The following is a 22,265-nucleotide window of genomic DNA, read 5'->3' on the forward strand; positions in this document are numbered from 1 at the left end:
ACCCATAAGATGCCACCCTGGTCGGTTGCCCATATTGCCCATATCAGAAACCACAATGGATAGCAGTTGGCATGCGCAAAACTACCTGCTATGATCCTATATTTGTAAAACACATTTATAAGACTGCACGTCACTGCTTGAAGGTCCTTCTATATAGACAATTTACACATACTGCATTGAACTATAAAACGTCTTCAGCTGGATAGCGTTTTGTTAAACTTGCAACGTTTGTTGGGACTTGTATTCCAAAAAAGAGCAATAATACAGCCTAATAAGATCAAGTGATTCTGACTGCAGGCTCCCAGCCGCTTGGAATATAAGTCACCAAGACGCAAATACAAACATGTCCTTGGTCTGCTGCCTACTTACATGACTTGGACAACACGTGTTTCCTGTTTGGCCTGGAGAAGGGGGACACATTTTGTGTACCCAAACAGCTGAAGCCAACCCCTCGAGAGGTGAGCGAGCAGACAAGGCAGCAGCAGCTGGTGCTGGTGACGCATTGCCAACGTTATCCAGCTACGTCAAAGCCAGGGGCAACAACCACTGATCGCATTGCTCTGCTTTCACTGGCAGGAGATTGTGTTGACAGAAAAACTATCAGAGAAAATGGAAGTACATGAAAAGATAAAGTGCTGTGATTTCACAAGACTGTGACTGAAGAGAGCCTCTATAGCAACAAAACTGAAAACTTTCTTTCTTCCAAGCTCGGGAGCTGCAGTTTTTTGGGGTTAAGTCGTTTTCCTGTTGCACGACATGTCACATGCCACATTTAGAAGAACGTTTTCTTCTGGCCAGCACATGTTTGCTGTTGTTCGAGACTGTGTTGCAGCTTCAATATTTCCAATAGGATTCTTTGCAACAGACCAACACTAAGTAGGCATAATTTGAAAGAATAAGAAGAAGGTTAATAGTAGATAGCCCTGTGTATTAGAGTCCATCCATGTTCACATCTTCTATGTCCAGCCTCCCTTTTCCTGGAGAGGAAAAGCAGCTCTACACCACAATGCTGACACCACCATATGATTGGGTGCACTGGAATTAATTTGTATTCAGAAGTAGAAAGGCAGTTGAGCAAAAGTGCATGCCACATTTTTCACAAACAATCCCCGATACACCTTGCAATTTTTGATTAATGTGTTTTTTCACTATTACAAAAATGAAATATTTTTTTTCTCTTTTACTTAGGTAATTCCATTCCCCATATCCTGTGACATTCGCAACGACTGCTCCTGTCGGGATCCAAACGCTGCGGAGAACAGAAAACACGAGCGCAACCATTCCCTAGGGTGACCAAGCTGAGCAGGGATCTTAATTCATTGTTCTGGGACCCTTCCCCTACCACAACACACCCAGAATGGCCAACCCAATCTTCATCATCCTCATCTTGGCCCACAGTTTCCTGCACATGCTGCTAATGAAGGCATACCTCTCCATCTGTACTGCAAATGCAACCAGATTCCATCTTCATATGAAAGGAAGATACAGAAAGAGGACAAGACTCACGGGACTCCACTGAAAATATTGTTTCTCTGCAAAAAGGAAAGTAACTTGTGCAATACCATCCTTAAAGATATGTAGTATTAAAAAAACCTGACAGACGTTTTCAATAACTCACCCAAAATAAACAAAAGTGTAACTAAGTCTAGGTAGCATGCGTTTTGGTGAGTTTTGTGCTGGCTTTAGTATTGGTTTTAGTTACCTCACTCTACAATCACATGATTGAACCAAAGGTTTATCAAAACATGCAAGTTTGGGATTGTGTCAATGCTGGCTCTGTGTTTTGCAGATAAAAATGTTGACCAGAGATTTAAAGAAATCCTCATACACCTTGAATCCTCAGCACCTCCTCAAGGTGCAATCCCCTGCCTTCTTCCAGAGGTTGTTTTAATCACTTCTGCTTTTAAACTCGTCAGATATTACTTACCTCTGTGCCCTTCTTAGTAATGTATGCTTTTTTTATGGAATGTCGGTGGATATGGGTATTATATAAGACAGCCATATTGTTTTAAGCCACAGATCTGACACAAAAAAAGGCAAATTGCAATGCACAAAAACTCAAAACAGTCAGCTACAGAACAAAACAGTCTAGGTTAATAGCTGTTGATAGGAAAAAAAAAACACATTTGAAAATGTAGTGTGGCTTTTGCTTCTTTGAATCCATAATAAATAGTAGGCTTAGACAGCTTTGTCTTCCTTGCTGCTTACAGCTTCTCCTAATAGCATTCATTCATTCCTGCATGTTCTTACACAACTTTGTCATTTCGTATTTAGGAAGATAACCCGTTGACAGCATCACATATGAAATGCACTAACAACTGAAGAAAATCCAGAACCTCACTTGGCACCCCTCTTCTTATGCAGCTGCCCCTGGAAATAACTCTATACCTTGATTATTATGACTTAAAGAATGTTGTTGGTGACCTCACTTAGGGTTTGGGGTGATTTTAGTTTCAGTCTGAACTCCTCCCTTATGGAGATAGATAAAACCTTTGTTACCTCAAGAACCATCTGAAACTGAAAACAAAAGCTGGAAGTAAATCCATCCCAGTCCTGTTCAGAATGTAGTTAAAGCTTATCAAAGGCCTGTGGCTCTCTTGATCTCAGTTCTGCACACCACATTCACACAAAAGTACAGGGATGAAGGGTTGGCTAGACTATATCTCAGTAACCCTAGCCCTAATACCACCCAACGCCCCCATCCAACAAGCCAGCATTCCACGGGGAATGGAATTAACTTTCACAGACTCTCTCCTTTCACTGGGTAGTTAGCAGAATTATACATTAAAATGACATTTGGATGTATATGTCAACACAGCATTTCCAGCCACAGATAACCTGCTGGGTCTAGTTTCAGTTGTTTGCTCATCCTGCTTCCTCTTCAGTACAAAGTGCACTTCTAAATAGCATTTTTTCTGTGTCGTGTGTTCCCATAAAGTAACTTTGTTAAACAATATAGCTGCTATGATAGAGTTCTATTTTGTTACTCCTCTTTCCTGACACGTACAAACTGATCAGTTTCATGCGACATGTGAGTGTTGTCTGCTTGGCATCTTGGTCTAAGCTTTGCATCAACTATTTTGCAACAATTACAGTGACAATTGCCATGATAATTATTTCACTTTACCTATTTTCTCTCTCTGACTCATTTTTGGCTGCTACGGCATTGAAGATCATTCCTGTAAACACAATCCTTCATTGCCACTTCAGAGCCGATGTTTGTGGCGACCTAAGAGAATATGAGAACATGCAAAGAACATGTGCAGATTTTATTTTCCATATAATATAAAAAAAGAACATCCAAAAATGATTGAATGACAGAATTATTAAACAATTGGTTTGATTTACTGTTTTGCATTTCATGGAACATGCTATATTTAATCAGTGTTCGCACCAATGACCTCAATTACTGCACTTTCTAGTTAGAAAAACAATGTATATCTTTCAAAATTCTGCAGAAGCTGCTATCAACAGAATGGTGATCTAAGAAACTGCATAGTGTTTAGCAATTTGACTCATTGTGTTGCGTTTTGCTTTTCTTCCACTCTTGTTTATACTTGATTGTTGTCCTACATTATGCAGATGACCTATTGCTATGCTTCTCTGCGACATCAAAACGGTATTTGCATTGGATGGTATTAATGAAGTAGAGTGGTAATCCCAGATTGAAGCATATATTCATTTACAAATCATTTGAAACAATTAGACCAACATCAATGCTTTTTCAAGACATGTATAATGGGCTGTTTAAAATTTAACTAGACTGCAAATGCTATGTCTTGTGTGTTGCGTTGGTGTTTGCATAACATCTTAGGTCTCAGAGGAAAAGTGGAAAAAAAAGAGAACATGAAAAGGAAGAAATCCCCCCCAACAAAAAGGACTCTTGAAAGACTTTGTAACTTTTGCAAAATATGAAACTTTGTGAGGACACTGAAGGCTACAGGATCTTCAACGATTACATTTATAAACTTTATATGAAAACTATATAATCCTGGTAATTGTATGTATTTCAGATGTTTTGTTTGTATTCTAGATTCTGCTGCCTCACATATAATTCCTACCAGTGGTAAGTGTCTCATCTGGAGTCACTCCACACGCAGTGCTGTGGTTCAATATCTGCTACCGAGGTCATAGATAAGCCATTCCAACTGTTTAAATGAATCAGTCTCAAACTATGTAAATAGGTATAAACTTATTCTAGCATAATCAGAGGTCTCTTCTGCATAATTATGCCATAATTATGTGGTAATAATATCATATTATGTCAATATCTAGCAACCAAAACAGCTGATTGTAATTGCCACAAAAGGCGTCAGAATGTCACTATATCACGTTGGAAAAAAAAAAAAAAAACTTAAGATTGGAGAAGTTACACATAAGCCATAGCTGACACAGACAGTCATGGGTGGAAGTATACATTTGTGCATCAGAATAGAGGCCATCACCTCTCTACTGTAGTTATCACACAATCCCTTTGCTGTACCTCATGCCTGTAATGTTTGCTGCTTCTATAATTTTGGTATTTTAGTGACATTTTGAATCTCATAGCAATGGTGTAAATAGTGCAACTATTTATTGAGAGTGGTATACTTTTTTAAGTTATATTTAAGTTCCATTTAAGTTATTTTTTACATTGTCTCGATATGAACCAGCACATTATATGTTATGAGTCATTTTTTATCTCCATCATCACAGTTCTATTGATTGTGATTGTTGCTGATAGGCACTGATCAGACATAAACAAGTTTGCCCCTCAATCATAAAATAACTTCTTTCAATGATCATCATGTGTTGATGGATACTGCTTTCAAATGTTATCTTTTTCTCATTTGAAGCTAGAATTGTTTTTTTTTTTTTTTGTTTTTCTATAAAAAAAATGTGTGAGTGTCTAAAAGAGAACCAAATTTACAATCATTTTCATTGCCTATTAAGCATAGGCGTTATTATTTATTAAAAACAATATACTTCCAGCTGAAGGCAGAAGGAAAAAGGACTAACAATTAAGGAAAAACAAACTAGAGGTAACGTCCAGCAGTGAGCGTTCTTAAATGGGGCAAATATAGAAGAAGTAAGCCAGTGAAGGAGAGAGAGGGAAAGCGAGGTATTTAAGGGTGGGCTGCTTTTCCTGGCCTTTGGAGGTGTTTGTCCAGGTGTGAAAGTGTGTACTCACAGAGGCTGCCCCTGGGCAAAGAGCGGCCAGCCTGACTGGCAACACGCTAAGGCGAGTGAGTCAGAGTTTCTCCAGAGAATGGCAGCCGTCCCACGATGGGACTCCCTCCACCTCACTTACCTCCATATCCCCTCCAACTCGACACACAGCCTCATCTGTCACTGTCAGGTGTGCCTTTGTGGGGCAGCCAGGGTCAAGCTGGCCCTGTGAAAATGAGAGGGGATGTTTGCCCAGTTTACAGAGCCAATTGAAGTCAAGATAAAGGAACACATTTCTTCCCACCTACGGTCTATGCTTATCACAACCATAGGAAACTCTGCCGGTGTTCTTGTTTGACAAGCTTTGATTCCTCCATGTTCACCACCAATGTTTGCTCCTGTAGTTTAAATGAAACACCGTTTTGTTTTTTCTTGTCTACAGATGTCAAATGTTTCTGTGTAGTTCATCAAAAAAAAAAAAAAAAAAAAAAAAAAAAAGCAGAGAACTGGAGTGTGTAAAGCCCTAATGTTTTTTGCTCTAATCTTTAAAATGAAGAGTTTCTTTTTTGTGCTGTAACACAATAAGTATTTCTCACATGCCTTTGGTCATAAATTGGTCCTATTATCTGTTTTCTTATCCTTCAGTGAATAAAAATAAAAATGTTGAAGTATAGTTTGTTTTTTTCCATAGAACAAAAAAAAAATGTACTTGCATATTACGTGGATATCTAGTGATATTACTGTAATGTTTCATACCCAACTGCTCAACAAATATATTTTAGGATGTAAATATTGATATTATCTTATGATTGTATTCAAAAACATGTACTAACTGTTTCAGAATAGGTCTTGGATTGATTTTTAATATAAATATAACATAAAAAAATGATCCATGAAATGTAGTGTCAAAGTATCACCTGCAATGAAAAAAAGTAAAAAAAAAAAAAGTAGTGATGCTTTATCACACCACTTGCTGTCAGCATTTAGTTGTTCATAATGACCTAGTGTAAGCACTGTTGTCAGATGTATAAGCCATGAATTTATCTGTTGAGTCCGATATTATTTATTTGTTGTCAATTAAAAAAAATAATAAAAAAAATAATATTCAGAACTTTGGGTTCCAAGAGTTTGTCAAAACAGATCACTGCAATAAAAGCTGTGCTCTTTGGGCACTACAACATCTTTCTTATTTTGAATGATTGGCACTTGCTAACAGCTTTTGTTCCTCTCCTGTTCATTGTGCACATTATCAAATTTTATTTGTAAGCCTTGGTAAAGGTTTGCAAACTTGGTAAAGGTCGTCGACAACCTTCACAGTCTTCCCCTACCTGTGGGCTAAACTGTCATTAGTTCATGGTTTGCAGTTTTTATGCCTCATGGACACTAGTGAATGAAACATGTTTCTTTCTGTGTTCTTGTGGTTCTATATTTGCTGCAATATATTCCCATTGGTATATATTGGATGCACGCTTAATGCATTGATGGGAATGCCATTCTAAATTCAATTATATTTATTATAATTTTGCCAACGCCTTACTCACCTCCCCATTTCCATTTCATTTTCATCAAAATGAAAATGAAATGTTACAGCTCTTCAATCATTATTTCCTTTTTATTATTATTTCCAAACTTGGGAACTTCTAAGTCATTCTTTTCTCCCATGATTGATGTGCTCCAAACCCCACGCGTGAAGAAACACCATGACGTACGCTGGCCTCCACTTCCCAAGAAAATTAAAAGCTCAGTACTTCTGGTGCTAAAAGAGGTGCAGCTTCTACTCAAGAAGTCTTATAATTTTTATTATAAATTCTGCTTAATTTTATTGGACAATAACTTTGCACTTCTACTTAAGTGAAAATATTTTATTGCTAGTCTTACTTGAGTGTAATTTCTGACTACTCCACCAACCTTTGCAGGCTATTTTTAAGGTTTCAAAGAAAACAAAAAACTTTTACATGAAGGTAGCTAAACTAAGCTTCATCTAGCGTCGGTCACATTTATCCCGCATTTTTTGGCCGTAAATGAGGTGTTGCAAATTCACTTTGAGGTTTTTTTTAAAATGAAAAAGAAAATATGTGCGGATGTGGTTGTAATAACAAAAAAACAGGAAACTTGTTCAATAATGCTGCATTGATACACAAGCATGAAAATGCAAGGGTTGTTTCTGGCACATCGGTGACCTTAATGGCCTAATTTGTGAGAATGCACATCAAGCTACTGATTTTTAAAGTGCAGTTAATGTTGCATGACTGAGAAAGAAACTGGATCTGAGCTTGAAGGAATAGTTTGTTGAGCGAGGTGGAAAAAGTAAATGCTTCCCAGCAGCTCACATGCAGAGAGGCATAGCCACCTTCAGTTAATGATATAAATTAGAGTAATTTGTATGGGATGGATGTCTGTTAGTTTAGTGACTGATTTCCCTCCTTTCCATCTAAATGTAAATATTTTTCCAGCGAGATCATGTTTTAGCAAATTGACTAAAACTTAGGAAATTGGCATTAGACCTCATTTTACATTTGCTCACAGCAATCTTCATCTGTGCCTTATTTTGCTAATTAATTGTGATCCAATTATTGCTCTACAATTATATAACCTTAGTTCAGTCATTTGAACACCAAGGGAGCTTCTCTGTTGTGAAGCTTGAATCAGTAAAGCGAGTCCATAAATAGTAGTAAATTCCTACTATTGAAAAAAAAAACCCTAAATAGTTCAAATGCCTATATCCATTCACCAAACACTGTTATGGATGTTTATATTATATCACTTATATATCCAACAGACTTGGACCTGTTGTATGCACTACAGTCCATTTACAGACATTTTGTGACAATGGGCTGATGGTCGTTCTCCAAGGATAATCTAGCACCTCCAACAAGGAAAAGGCTTTATAGTTTAAATGAGCATCAGTTTTTAACTATGAGATATTTTCAAAATTTAAGAAAACTGGCAGCTCCTGATCAAGCTATGACCCCGAGTACGTCACAAGAATTTTCCCAAAATAAGTCTGCTCCATCTACTGTTTAATAGCGGTGAGAAAACATCCCACTTCTTCCCCTCATTGCCAACAAAAAAGTAATGAGTATTTATTTCCTTCATGCCTATTGATTGTATGAATAGGAGCAAAGGGATCCATAAACTGTCTCTTTCTCTCATTCTCTCTCCCTCCATTTCCACTGCTTTTTCTTTCTCTCCTTATTTCTCGGTCTGTCTTTATTCTCTGAAACAAATATCAAAAACAAAAGCGTTTTATTATAATAGTTGCACATACAGTCAAACTCAAAAACCGGAAAAGGTATTTTTCTGTTTTTTTCCATGTACATGAAGCTAGAAGTAGTTGAAAATGTATCCAAACAGGCTGCCTCTAAGTGTTTAATGTAAGTGCTACATCTGGGCAGATCCAGAAAATGCTGGAGAAACAATGCAATATATAAATTTTAGCCGGAGAGGACATAAATGTCTTAGTTTCCATCCTGGATGGATGGACAGATATCTCATCCCAACTTGTGCCTCTGTTACAACACATCCGAATCAAATAATTAGATGATTATCAGGACTCTTGTCTACATAGTGAGGAGTTAATTTAGTTGTTTGATTCTGGTGTGTTGCATCAGTAGCACATCTAAAAAAATGCAGGAGAGTGGAGTTTTACACTCATGTCATTTATGGAAGGATGGACGGATGGTCCTAACCAATTTCGGAGTTACCCCAGTAAGCATATGACCGCCAAAAAATGACGTGTAAGTTTTCTAACATTTAATGAACTTGTAAGTATGGACTCTGGATGTTGTTCTTAAAACTTATGCTATTGTCTGCATTGTGTTGTCTCTGTTATTTGAACTGGTTTGACATTAGGAAGCACTTGAATGTGACAAACATGCAAAATAAAAAATAAAAAAGCTAGGAAGGAGGCAAACTCTTTTTAACATTGCATACATAAAGGGATATTTAACTATTTCAGGATTTCTGTGGACTGATTTCTATGAGAACCCTTTGCACGACAAGAGACGAAAATTCACTCACCTCAGAATGCTGCATGCTTCAACAAAGAAAGTGCAGCAGATCCCACCCTGTCATTGGACTAACATGAAAAATATGATCTGACCACTTGGGGACTGATACAGTGGATATAGGGCACATTGTTCAGACACACAAAATGTAAATGGTGACAGCAAAAAAAAAATTCTTGTCATCATGGTTGAGATTTTTACAACCTTCATCCCTTGGTGCAAAATGTAGTAAATGTATATCATGAATGACGCAGAAATGCACTTATTTTCTGTGTCTGGACCTATTTCCAGACTTTAAAAGGATATTATTATTTTTAAAGGACTGCTTGAACTAAATTGTATGACCAGTTATATGTATTTAAATTATAAATTTTATAGAAAAGTTGATCAAAAAGATAAAAATAATAATAATAATAAAAAAACACCTTATCTAAACAATAGAATAAGAAATCCAAAGGGTTTGTAATACATTTCATTTCAATAATGAAACTGAAGTGATTAGGTCATTTACCCACTTTACAAATACAGTAACATAAAAAACAGCAGCAAGCTTATCTTGGTTGCAGCTAGATGCAGCTCTTCACCTTTCAACTGAATTATGTTTGGTTTAAGAAGAACAATGTTGTTCAGACGGACCAACCCATTCTGCAAGCTATCCCTACAGAATCAAAACCTCCATGATCGGCAGGAAAAGAAAAAAACAAACAAAAAAAGGATTAAATCTAACGAACCGGGTCAGAACCGCTTCAAACCCATTAAAAAGAAAACCCAGGCATTGCTGTTGCCCCGGCCACAGCCCCTCCCACACATGTTGCTGCGCACCGTCAGTCAGCCGGCTTAAAGAATCCGTCGCCACGACGACAAATTTTGACTATTTCATTTGTACAAAAACAGAAATAACAATGGAGGCTCTGATAGTTCACCAACTGAGGGTTATAATTTTACTGTATAAATTAAACAATGAAAGAAACTGAAAGAACAAACCTAAATCACCTCCGATGAACAAAGTAAGCAAACATTTTACTTTCTGACAAACAAATGAGATCATTAGGCTTGAAATGAGTCCTGACATGATCACCACAGAAAGACTTTACGGTTTCCATTACATCAATCCTGTTGTTCCCACTGCCATCTGGATTAACAAATGTCAATTATATTACTATTAGCCAGTTTATGGTTGCTGTCTTTCCTTTCTTGATATGATTACACTAGCAGAGCTAAACCCATTCAAGAATTTCTGTTTACACAAACGTACCTAGAAAGTCAATGTTTCTGAATTGTTCTTATTCCTGTTGGTGTCACGGTTAGTTAAAGAAACTTTAACCCTAATTTAGCCACAGTGTTTCCTTTTGAAACGTTGACAGCTGGAGATGGGCAGCAGCAGCACCCTTTGCATACAAAATACTGAATGGATGAATTCAAATTAAAGTTTGTATTACACTGATCACTGAAAAAATGTGGAATATATATTCTGACAGGAGTTTCTTGAATTTAAAGCAACCTATCTGGTATTTTTTGTGTGCTATTTAGCAAGACCCATTAGTAGAAAATAATGCAAACAATAACTGCAGCGGGAAAAGAGCAGCACATTCAGTATTATGCTATTGTTAATATATAATTTTTTGCATACAATGTAATTTTACTATTTAAAAATGTGAGAATAAAGACAATAGCAAATTGTGTAAACTTAAATTGTTGAGATATTTTATCACAAAGGAATATTTTGGAAATGAGACAAAAACACAAATATACATATGTATATATATTTTTCAAATGAAGGCTTAAATAAACTGGAAGAACTAAAAGGAAGAATGTATTGTTTCCTGATTAAAAAAAACAAACTCTTATTGGCTTGTCCAACAACCTCTCAGTTATGACCAACGTTTTAAAGAAAAGTGCTTTATCAGTGAAATAACAAAAGTCTGATTTTACTATACATGTTTAATACGCCACATTCTTCAGAAAAAAAGACAGAGCCACATGATGACACAGTTATATTTAAATATTTACAATTTAAAATTTACAATATAATAGTTATCACAATTCCTACAATTAAATAAGGATTTGGTAAAATGTGTTGCTCACATTAAAGAAATATTCATGGCTTTAAAGAGATGTCATTGGACTAAATGAGGAAAAGAAAATGCAACCAATGTCAATTATAACAATCACTGACTTTATGCAACCTTCTAGCACAAGACCATTCAAGCTTCCTGGGATACTTAAATCTATGATTATTTATTGAGGAATATCTCAACCTAATCCCCAAAAGTTTGATTAACATGATTGCGTCTCACATTCTCTTGTACTTTACCACAGTGCTTTGTCTCACCACCCACAGCTGTTTCAAACTCTCTTCTTTTTTTTTTATGACAGACAAAAAGCCACAGACTGATCCGAATGTTCAGCATAACTTCCATGTTTTCATTGTTGCGTTGTGTTTTTTTACATACAGACCGCATTACAATACTTTCAGATTTTGGGACTACCCACTAAATGATAACCTCAACCAGTAGAGGTGCTGGTCGAAAGGGCGATATTCTTGACATGGAGTCATAAAATAGATTGACTCCAGGCGATTGCACTGGCATGTCCTTGTTTTGGGAACATTTTTCAACAGAACAAAAAAAAAAAAAAAAAAAAAACCCAACAACAACAAAAACCCCCAGTTCAACCACTACTTTATTCTTGCTGATGGTGTAAGACCTACTGAGTGAAAGTTCATCTAGCTAACTCTTAATCTTAGTAAGGTAAAGCAACAGACTTTAGAGGAAACTCGAAAGAAGAGAGATAAAATTTCAAGGGACAGCAAAAAGCCAAGGAGGAGAGAACGTTATGACTTGACTTTATCCTTTAGGATGACAAGCCCACTGCATGGAAATTTTTTTTTTTCATCCTTTAAAGCTGCTAAAGCCATGGTACATCCTTACTTCGAGACACCAGATAGCTGTTGCAGCAGTACTGTAAAAGTTTCCTGATACCTTCAGGGTGGTTATCTTATGTCCCTGCTGTTAGCTTTGCTACAGATATTTGGAGTTCTGAGGTCGCTCCCCAATTTCATGGCACACCAGATAGATTCCACATGGATCAATAAAGGGGCGTGATTCATTTTTATACTAAAGAGCATATATGCAAGCGATCACGGCAATGCGAAGCAGGTGGGTGTCCACATTAGGTTTTAACACAACAGATTTTCAAAGGTGACAGACGGTTTGAAGCACGGAACATTTTGTACGCAAGCTTTAGTTTGTCGCCTTGGTTAGGTCTCGCCTGAGAGGCACAGCACTGAGGGAGCAGTGGCTACCAGAAAGAGGATAGTTGGTTATTACAAGCACTTCAAACGTCTTAGGCTTTAATTATGTAATACATGTTTAATAGATTTGTCATTTAAATGTCTGTATTTAAATGACACTGCATGATGTATGAGTACTTACCTAATTTTTGTGACTATCAGTACCAAAATATCTTGATAAGGACGTCCTTTCCCATTTAAAACATCCTTTAATAAAAGCACTATATACGAAATGTAGTTTGTTATTAAGAACAGTAAAGTGAAAAATAAAACTATGTATGTAGTTTAGCTAAGAAATTAAAGCTTAAGAACAATTCAAGAGTGCCTTGTTTATATTCTACTGATAAACCGTCTTTGCATAATGTCACCAGTCTTCAGGATTTTCAACTGTAACCCTAAAAAAGCTATTAAAGTTTATTATCAACTCATGACTTGCCTAATGATTTTAAAACCTTGATGAAAATATTTTTTTCTTAACTGATTGGAAATTCAAAAATATAAGATTTTACATGACTTTCACATAATTCCACTTCTCTTTTTTAATGAAAGTAGCAAAGGCAAATAAGTTACAGAATCATTATATCCTTTTTCTTTTGTAATATCCAAGGTAAGCACCAAAAACAAACCTTATTAATACATTCATGGTATTGAAGCCAACCACACTTTTTGTTTCTTTTTTATGCTTTTGATTGACTATCCATTTTACAGACTTATACTGCATTTCCTTACTAATGTGCACAACCATTGGGATTCTGTAGCTGAAAAGCATGTCCACTCCAGTAACTCTTCCATATCTTCTGTCTTCTGATAAAAGTATGCCACACAAAAATATGTTTTTGTGTAGCTTTAAAAAGATGTTCGGTAATTTCTGAGGATTCTTCGAAGGCTCTCCTGGTTTTTTTTAAATGCGCCAGTCATGTGCGAGACACTTGCTGCAGAGAGTACCAATGAGGTTCAATAATCAATGATGTCATTTTGCAGAAAAAGATGATGTGTGCTCATCTCTCCATTTGTCTCTCACCGGAGTTTGGTGTTACTGTAAGTGTTACGCTGTAAAGAAATGAGCTTTTCCATGCACAGAGCACGTCTTTCATGTAATGAACCATGCCACATGCTGGGAGGTCCACCCTCTTCGCTCCTGCAGTAGATGTACGCCATTGTGTCTGTGCGACTTTGGATGTGGGTACTGCGAAGGAGGGATCGGCAGTAGAGGCTGATCGTTTCCACCCTGCGAAGTATCAGGTTTGCTTTCCTACAAAGACATTAGGAAAAACAAAAGCAGACAAATAATTTTTGAAGAACAAGCAATTGTTCCATTTTCATGATATGTAGACACAACTGAGCAATGTATATAGTTAAAAAGAGAATAAGAAAGAAAGAAAAAAGTACCAAAGTCTAACGCACAAAAACCAAGACTAACAGTTATTGAATATGTTCTTAATACTTAATTTGTTTGTTTGTTATTAATATGTTGTTCTCTAGTCCTACACTCGCTTGAATTTAGTTCTGTTATAATAGGCTGGTAGATCTTCACTTCATGATGTATTTATTTTTTAAGATAAATATCATGACTTCCTAACAAAAAGTGTTCCTTGAAGGAACTGCAGGCCTCAGAACTGAAGCACTAAAATCAACTTCAATTGCATTACCAGATTGTTACATAGTTTGTTACATAGGGTAAATCTCTGCTAAAAACTCGCACACACTGCCACTACAGCATAGTGTTGTTATTTATTTAATGCTGTATTACTTTTTACTACAATCTTAAAGGCAGGCCAGAACATAAATAAATTTCCAAAGCCTTATAATTATATTAATATTTATATTTTTTACCATTTTTCATTGTTGCTTGAAGTTGAATTTAACGATTGTCTCAGTTTCAGCCAACAATAACATAATCCAAATAAATTCATACAGTGTTGCAAATATTTATGAATTACAATAATAGTCAAATCACAAGTCGGCATAAACATAAATGAATGGTTTCACTTCTAAAGAATAAAACAACGAAGTGCCAGATTTAGAAACTTTGAAGGGCCGATTATGATCAAGAATGCTGGAATAATTTACAGAAGACTGACATCCAGCCTTCTGTCTTTCTGAATCGACAGCCAGTTATGCTCAAAACCTGAACTTTAATGCAAAATTGCTCTGTGTAAAACAACAAGGAATGTATCTGGGTCACAGTTCAGGAGCTTAGAGATCAGCAGAATTAAATATATACAAAACCACTCGACACAAATGATGTAAAGCCTTCTTCAAGGCTTTTTAAGCTCGTAGGGATATCAAAAAGTACAGACACAAGGGAAAGGCCCAAAATACAAGTATTTTGAAAAGCAGCGTCTGCTGAACATCAACATCTGTCTTCAGTTAAGCAAGCAGTACAGACATCCTTTTCACTTATTTGAAATGTGTGCGTGTGTGTGTGGGGCATTTTTCATTTCCCTTGAATTCTTATGTCTGAAGTAACAGAATTCCAAGCTCATTATCAAGGGAAGCCTGGAATTACAAGCCCTACAGGCAGAATATATGCATTTGTTGTTGATAAGAAACAAAATTACTATTAAATTAGGACTAAGAACTGAAGAAAGGATGTTTCTGTTGCTCATCTTACTTGAGGGCAGTCTAATTTCTGGCTAAAACATATGTGAAATTAGGATTAATGACGAAGAAGTTGAAGATCTTTGTCAAAAATACAGCAAAGAAATACTGTTAGCATGTATAACAGTGCAAATCACTAAATGGGCAGTAAGTTGGAACAATGGTGGACATATGTGGGGGGGCTCCTGGGATTCCTGCAGGAGTGCTGACGGTGCTTACGTTCTTCTTGGCCATTCTTTTACCTTTTAAAATGCACCTCCAAAGGAGCCTTCTTGTAAATTACTGCAAGGAGGCTAAACCCTGCCAACTTAAGGCAGTAAATAATCCACAGTCACTCACCCAAAAGCAACCTCCTATCCCAACCCCCATCTCCCCAATTCCACCCTCTTTGCCCACACACATACAAAATGCATACCATTCAACACGTCCACATTCTAGGTCCCAATGGCCAACTTGTGTCTCCCACCCCCGTCACCAATCAGAGAGAAGCATAAACTTCCTACAGACCAAAGTTATTCCTCAATTATTATATTATTTATAGCTGGAAAAGAGCACTTCCAGGCAGTGGGGGTGGACAAACCAAAACATTGGGCTGTAACCTAAGATTTTGTATTGCTATCTTGAGTCCTGGAGCAACTCCTTTCTCAGACTCGCATGCATAAATGTTTTTGTTTTAAACATTTTTTTTCCCCTCTAAACTCATTGTTTATACTTCATTCCACAAAGTTTTTTTTTTCAGTCACTGAGCCTCTTTTTGTTCTCATGGTGTTGTAACGTTTCACTGTCTGTTCAAACTTCCAATGAGGGTGTCCCTGTCAAGAAGGTCACGGGGACGTTAGGGTGGTATATTATGGTTATAAATTAACTATTTTATAGGAAAGAAGAGGAAATGGACGTGGAAGTCAAGTTAGTGTTAGTCAAGTATCACATTTACTGTTTGGCTTGGCTGTCAAATGCTGTTTTGGTATTGCCATAGTGATTGTGGAGTGACTGCAGCCCTAGATTTTTAATGGTGACCTGGCTCGCTCCCCTTTCCGGAGAAGCAATGCTGGAATTATGTTTTTTTTTAATATTTTTTTTATTCCTTTTGTTTTGGGATTTTATAGGGAGGGTAGATGGGTGAATGATCTGGATCTGACAGCTGGCTCAGGAGGCAGCGCCTCTTACGCAAGAAGCCTCAGAGTGACGGTAACTGACAAACAGCACAAAGTCATCAGATATGACGAAAAGATGACCTAAGTACCAGCAGATTGGGGAAAAAAAAGTTTGTTTACTTCTGAACAGGACACAATATGTTCTCCATCAACTCTTTGGGTAGCTTTAGAATGATTTCAAAAAGCAAAAGTTTTTAAAGCTCACTGTCTTCTCACCTGGGGCCAAGCTCATCCTCACTCCGCCATACAAAGTCCCCAAACTTCTCATAGTGGGAATTGTAGTGGTGCTGGACTCTATAGAGCAGCGGAGGGGCAATCTCCATCAGCATATTGTAGGCCATCTGCTGTTCCTTTCCACTGGTGTAGCCGTTGTATAAGTTGTACACCCTGTCGGCTATTTCTGTTATGATGGAAAAGAGTTCGAGAGGTACAAAGGAATAAGAACAGTGAAAAATCAATTAATAGGTAGTATTAGTTGTCAGCTAACAACCAGTCAAAATTAGCTGTATTTGAAGTATTTTTGCTGTTTGTGTGATGAAATAAACTTTTTGTAACACCTTTCGACTGTGAAAAAAATATGTTCTACCCTATTAAGTCAGTAAAGAAAAACATAAATTACTACCAAGAAACGTCAACTACATAACTCTCTTAAAAAACGTGATGAAGTCCTGCTCAAAACTGCAACACATTCAATAACTTTCAGGATTTCTGCTCAAAATTGAAATGGAGTTGGTTTACTTGATGTCATTGCTGTTATTAACGTCTCTCACAGATGTCCACTGATGGATATTGGCTGCAGCATTTGCAAGGGTTTTAGTTTGAGGACGGACATGTTACCTGAAAAGCACCCGTATTTTTTTATTTTTTTTTTGAGAGGTTTACAATGGACAGATTGTATCCAACCTTGGTGTGGGGAGCCATCAGTCGATGCTTGTGCAGTTCTATAAAAGCGGACACATTTACAGAGAGAAAACGTATTGCCTTTGCCATGAGGTCATTCAAGTGTGTATTCCTGACAGAAACTATCACAAAATCCAGTTTTAGACTCAGATTGTGTGCAGTTTTTAATCACCATTTTGCTCTATTTGTTTTATGGCTTGATTCTGCTTTGAGCTCCTCTATGCATGTCAAAGCTTTTCTTACAACTTGATTATGATCCAGCAGCATGAAATAGAAATGCTCAAAACTTCTGCCACGGTCTGACAGAAAAAAAAAAATATGCAGAACAGAAGTGAGCATCGCACATTCTTGATGGAGTATAAAGTTGGAGGAACATCGTGAGAACAACTTGGATGTTCTGGTAAAATGTTATTTTGGAAGGAAGGCTACTGAAGAATGTTGGAAATTAATGCTCAAATAAATATTAAAGCTTTTGACTTCAAAAGCTGCAAAGATACCTTCTGCACGACTGTCATCCACCACCGGGCAAGATGTGCGTACAGAGACAAAGCTCGACTCTGTGTGACTGCCTCGATTATCCACTGCAGCAAGGGTAAACCTTTAAAAAAAACAACAAAAAAAACAAATTGTATTATTTGCTAATAAAATTCCATTACCTAACAATTTGTTCTCTACCATCTGGTGCTATTTGTGTTAACTCATAAACACATTTGATTTTAATGTAACTAAATAAAATACTTAGTCACCTAGTTAATTAAAACAAACTCATAGAAATAAAAGTTCTATGAGTTTTAATGCAGTTTATTGCTTCATTAAATTAACTGAAACTCACTGTGATAATTGAATTTCCATCCCAGGCAATCCATTGTATATCTTATATGCACAATCCAGAGAACAAAACATGTTTCTTAAATTATTTTTTTATTTTATTTCTAGACTCATACTCCACGTCACAGGAGCTCATTCGTGCATCGGAAATAAAGGCTGCAACAATAGACCCTGCTAATTGGCTAAATCCTTTAACTGATCACCTCAGAAGATAGTTAATTCACTTGTTTACTATTACAAGTGTAATTTAAATTCTTTGTGAGTCTATGTTATTTATATTCACTGACAAAAGCCAAAGACAAACCAAAATCTTTAACAAGGAAAATATTTTTTTCATAGCACTATAACAGATAGTACTGCTGTAGCATTTAATTGGAAAAATAGGTTGCCAAGGTCTTTTGACTACCATATTCCATTTTGCGATGCCATAATTATTGCACTTTTGTGGTGAAGCTTGTTCTGTTAGTGAAGATTTACTGGAAATAGAGAGAATGAGAGAGACCGAGGGAGGGAGGGAGGGTTAGTCGGTTGGCGGGGGGTAGAAAAATCATGTTTTGGTCCACATTAACTGTTTTTCCTACTACAGGGAAAGTTTAGAAAAAGTGAATTAAGTCTTGAGAAATATTTATAACTGGTTAAGAAAAACTGTAAGCTTTCAGCAATATTTCCACAGAGTAACCACTGTAAAAACAGCAGAAGGACACAAAGGAAACCACAAAACAAAGTGAGACAAAATGAGCAACTCGCATGGCATTCCTATCCTAAAAACTGCTCTGAAATGTACAAAAAAAAAATAAATAAAAAATTAAGATATTATTGTTTATGCAAAAGCCACTTTGCCAAAAAACGCCATTCTCATTTTGATGTCTCTTGCAATCTGTTCCAATGCTATCAAATGATTGTTTTGCTTGTAACATGACCTGTTTGGGCATTGCTTGCATAGTTTGTCTGGTCTTGTTATTCAGCAGGGTGGATGTGGTATTCCCCAAGAACCTCAAGAAAGACGTGCAGACCTCACTGGCTCCTCTGCCTGGCAAAACAATGCCAGTATGTTACAGCCACGCTGTTTAAATTATACAGCCACATAACGTGCAGATGGATACACTGAAGTGGGAGAAACGAGCAAAGCAGCAAGATGACATGTCAGAGTTTTTATGAAAAGAGTTTTGGGTTATGCTTGGTCACTTGAAGAGTTGTGTGTATAAGCTTGCTGCCTCCTTTCAAATCCCACAAAACAGTTTTGCTATGGTTTGTAAAAATGAATTAAGCTTCTCAAGATTTTTTTTTTCCCCACTCAATACCAGAATGCAATGTTTTGATTTTGGTTCTGAAATTCAGCCATATGACTTTCTTGACATTATGTGTCTTATTTATGCAACGTAAAATAAGTTGTTAAAATGGGTAGAATGAACATAGGATACCAATTTATAAACAGGCACTCTATTATTATGAAGACAGCCTGGGAGAAGAATAGGTACAATCACAGTCAGGCCTGTCCTGAGAATGTAAAATCAAGGAAAGCTGAAAAGATCTACGACCACTAGGATGACCATTCACCCACAGAGAGATACACTTTGCTTTGTCAGCGCTGTAGCTAATCTCTGTCTATCATTTTTTTTTTTGCTTCATTGTCTCGTTCTTTAGCCTCCATGGGAAATCACTGATTTTGTCAATTAGCTATTGATTAAAGATAATTGGCAATTGTGTTAATTGGCAATACTACCAGTAAAGAGATAACTAAATAAGAATCACAAAGTCGGAGTGATCAGATACCTGAGACAAAAGGAATGGGAAAATGTTAAGTGATAGTCTGGGAAGATCAATTAGAACATTATGTCTGGGATGCCAAGAGAAGCCAAGATGGTTGGGGATGCCTTTTCCATTACATCAGCTTTTGGACACACATCAGTCGAGGTCGTCAGCAAATTAATCAAAGCAGAAAGCTGTATCTCTTTGCCCAAAGAATTTCTGTCAGCTTACACTTAGAGTTTATCTCATGACTCCGAAATCATCCAATCTGAGTGGCATCGGACTTTCGTCATTGCTCTAAATAAGACTGCCTTGCCTCTCACTGTAAATTAGAAAAGATGGCCCGGCTCTGAATGAGCTCAGCTGTGCATCAGCAAGGCTCAGCAGGAAAAAAGTAATAATGACCGCACTCCATTAAAAGTCACTGACGCTGAAATAACCAAGACTTCTGGAAATGGACTTTTGGGAAAATCCACTAAACTGCCATTGCAGTGATACTTTTGAAATACAAATGGCCGTTACAGTGACCATCCCTTTTGGCACACAGGGACTGGAATGTGCCATCGAAAGAAATTTGAAGTAAATGACATTTAAGGAATAGTGAGTGAAAAATCAATAAACTAATAAAGGAATTTATGCTTCCAGTCTTGTTGGTCAGACAGAGACATGCAGTTGCAGAAAAATGATCAACAGCTAAAAAAAAATAATAATAAAAATTCATATTACCACTGGATATTGCTGTAAATTCTTGTTCCTTATCCTTATAGCAAATTCTATGTTCAGCTCATTTGAAGAAATCTTAAAATTTGTTGTTGCTGACTATTACCAACCATTTTCCCACAAATTCATCCCTCTCTTCTAGGTTTTCTCCTGAGCTACGTTTACTCTAGTTTTGAAATCAGTTCTCATTGACATAGTCATGTGTCTTATGCAGAAATGCCCTGAGACAGCAATGTTGATATTTCACTTCAAAGTCCACTTCCACTCTTTGTTTTTTGTTCCCACAGGCAACATAAATACTTTTGAGGAACATTAATCAAACGTGTTGAGAAATTATGTACATGTGTACAATTCTTCACAAAATACCAACAAAGATTTACAAGTGGCTTACAGGAGATCCTTACCAGTATTTTGGCCCAATTACAAATAGTTAAAAGAGAAGTATTATGTGTTTTCCAGGGACACAGTGTCATTTTATAATCAAATCAAGTAACCATGTTGCCTTCAGTTGTTATAAAAGTACTCTGTATATCCAACAAGATGTAAAAGAAATTTGACTTTGCAATTTAGTGCCTTGAAATTGGTCCTGTCTCTTTAAAGCCTTGAACAACGTATGTGGAGGAATTGAACTGAGATGTAGCTCATTTGATAAGCTATAGAAATACATAGTTTCACCAAGTGTTTACTAATTTATAAGACAAAACAAGTTGCTTTTCAGCAAGCTGTAAGAGCTTATTTTAGGTTAACAATTTTTTAATATTTGTCAAAAAGTAGTAATTCTGCAGCAGATGATTTCATTCATAGCAAGACATTTTCCCATATTATTGGTGAAATAATCTTTTTCGTCAATATTAAGGAATTGTTTACTCAAAACAAGCTCCTAAATCTAACTGAAAAGTTCCTTGTATGTCAGTTTTGTCTTATTTCAAGTGAATGTGCACTAGCAAATAGACAAAGATACTCTGTAAGACTTTGTTTTTTTCCAAGTGTGGCTGCCATGGGAGAGTCAAGAATTTTGCCAACATGCATGAAAGAACTATAGCTACAATCCAGAATTGTTTTTAAAGAGGGAATTACATTATAAGATGACGCAATCATGTTATAATACCAAAAGAAAGTTAAAGGTTTAGCAAGAGTGAGTTTGGCCTTGATGGTATTTAATGTTTACCAAAGCATTTTGATCTTTTTTTCTCTGTTAGTTAAACTGATGAGGAGAAACATAATACTGGTATTACCTTATGAACTATTGAAGTATTAAAACAAGTAGCACAGCATGTACACTCATAAAAAAGCAGCATGATAATAACAAAGAAAACATGTTTTATCCACGTGCTGTTCATAACTCTTGCCTTGCTTGTGTGGTCATGTGATAACACTAAAGAATATTATTTTATTGTTCCCGTTTTGTTTTGCTCACAGAAAACTTTAGGGTCAAAGGAGCTTGCATTTATGAACCAATGTATAGTGAATACAAGTTTAGGTTTTATCAGGCTTTTGATTAAAACAAATAGCGCTGGCTTTATAGACGTCTCCTGTGACATGATTTTGATGCAAGTTCTTCTCTTATCAGGAAAAAAAAAACATCACTGTGGAGAATGCCTAAACATCGATACCAATGCTACAAAGCTAGATTTTAGTAAGAAGTTAGAAACCACTTTTTTGGAGGTTTTCACAAGTGGAAGCCTGATTTCTGCATTGGACTTTGTGGTACAATGGGTCGCTGTTCTCCCATAGTCCTTCAGATGTAGTTAAAATTTGATGGGAGATTGTGAATTTAAAATAACTTTAAAAAGCTGTGTAGCTGGAAAATGAAGACATTTATCTTCTATTATATTTGAATTTTCAACAGCAGAAAAAAATATTTTT

General features: G+C 36.5%; 2 protein-coding genes across 2 annotated transcripts in view; one reads left to right on the forward strand and one right to left on the reverse strand.

Moving 5' to 3' along the window:
- pappaa (pregnancy-associated plasma protein A, pappalysin 1a) overlaps positions 1-6,259 on the forward strand; it is a 96,832-nt gene extending 90,573 nt beyond the window's left edge. The window contains exon 22 of the mRNA XM_055040409.1: positions 1,189-6,259. Coding sequence (XP_054896384.1) covers positions 1,189-1,293 — 105 coding nt within the window. The 3' untranslated portion in view covers positions 1,294-6,259. The remainder of the gene's footprint in view (positions 1-1,188) is intronic.
- A 5,761-nt stretch (positions 6,260-12,020) lies between these two features.
- Positions 12,021-22,265, reverse strand: part of LOC129366320 (astrotactin-2-like) — a 230,661-nt gene continuing 220,416 nt past the window's right edge. Inside the window, exons 21-23 of the mRNA XM_055040101.1 lie at positions 17,600-17,700; positions 16,419-16,602; positions 12,021-13,699 (exon numbers count right to left, since the gene is read on the reverse strand). Coding sequence (XP_054896076.1) covers positions 13,465-13,699; positions 16,419-16,602; positions 17,600-17,700 — 520 coding nt within the window. The 3' untranslated portion in view covers positions 12,021-13,464. The remainder of the gene's footprint in view (positions 13,700-16,418; positions 16,603-17,599; positions 17,701-22,265) is intronic.

The sequence above is a fragment of the Poeciliopsis prolifica genome, unplaced genomic scaffold (assembly GCF_027474105.1).
Source record: "Poeciliopsis prolifica strain line A6 unplaced genomic scaffold, Auburn_PproV2 SCAFFOLD015, whole genome shotgun sequence".
NCBI lineage: Eukaryota > Metazoa > Chordata > Actinopteri > Cyprinodontiformes > Poeciliidae > Poeciliopsis > Poeciliopsis prolifica.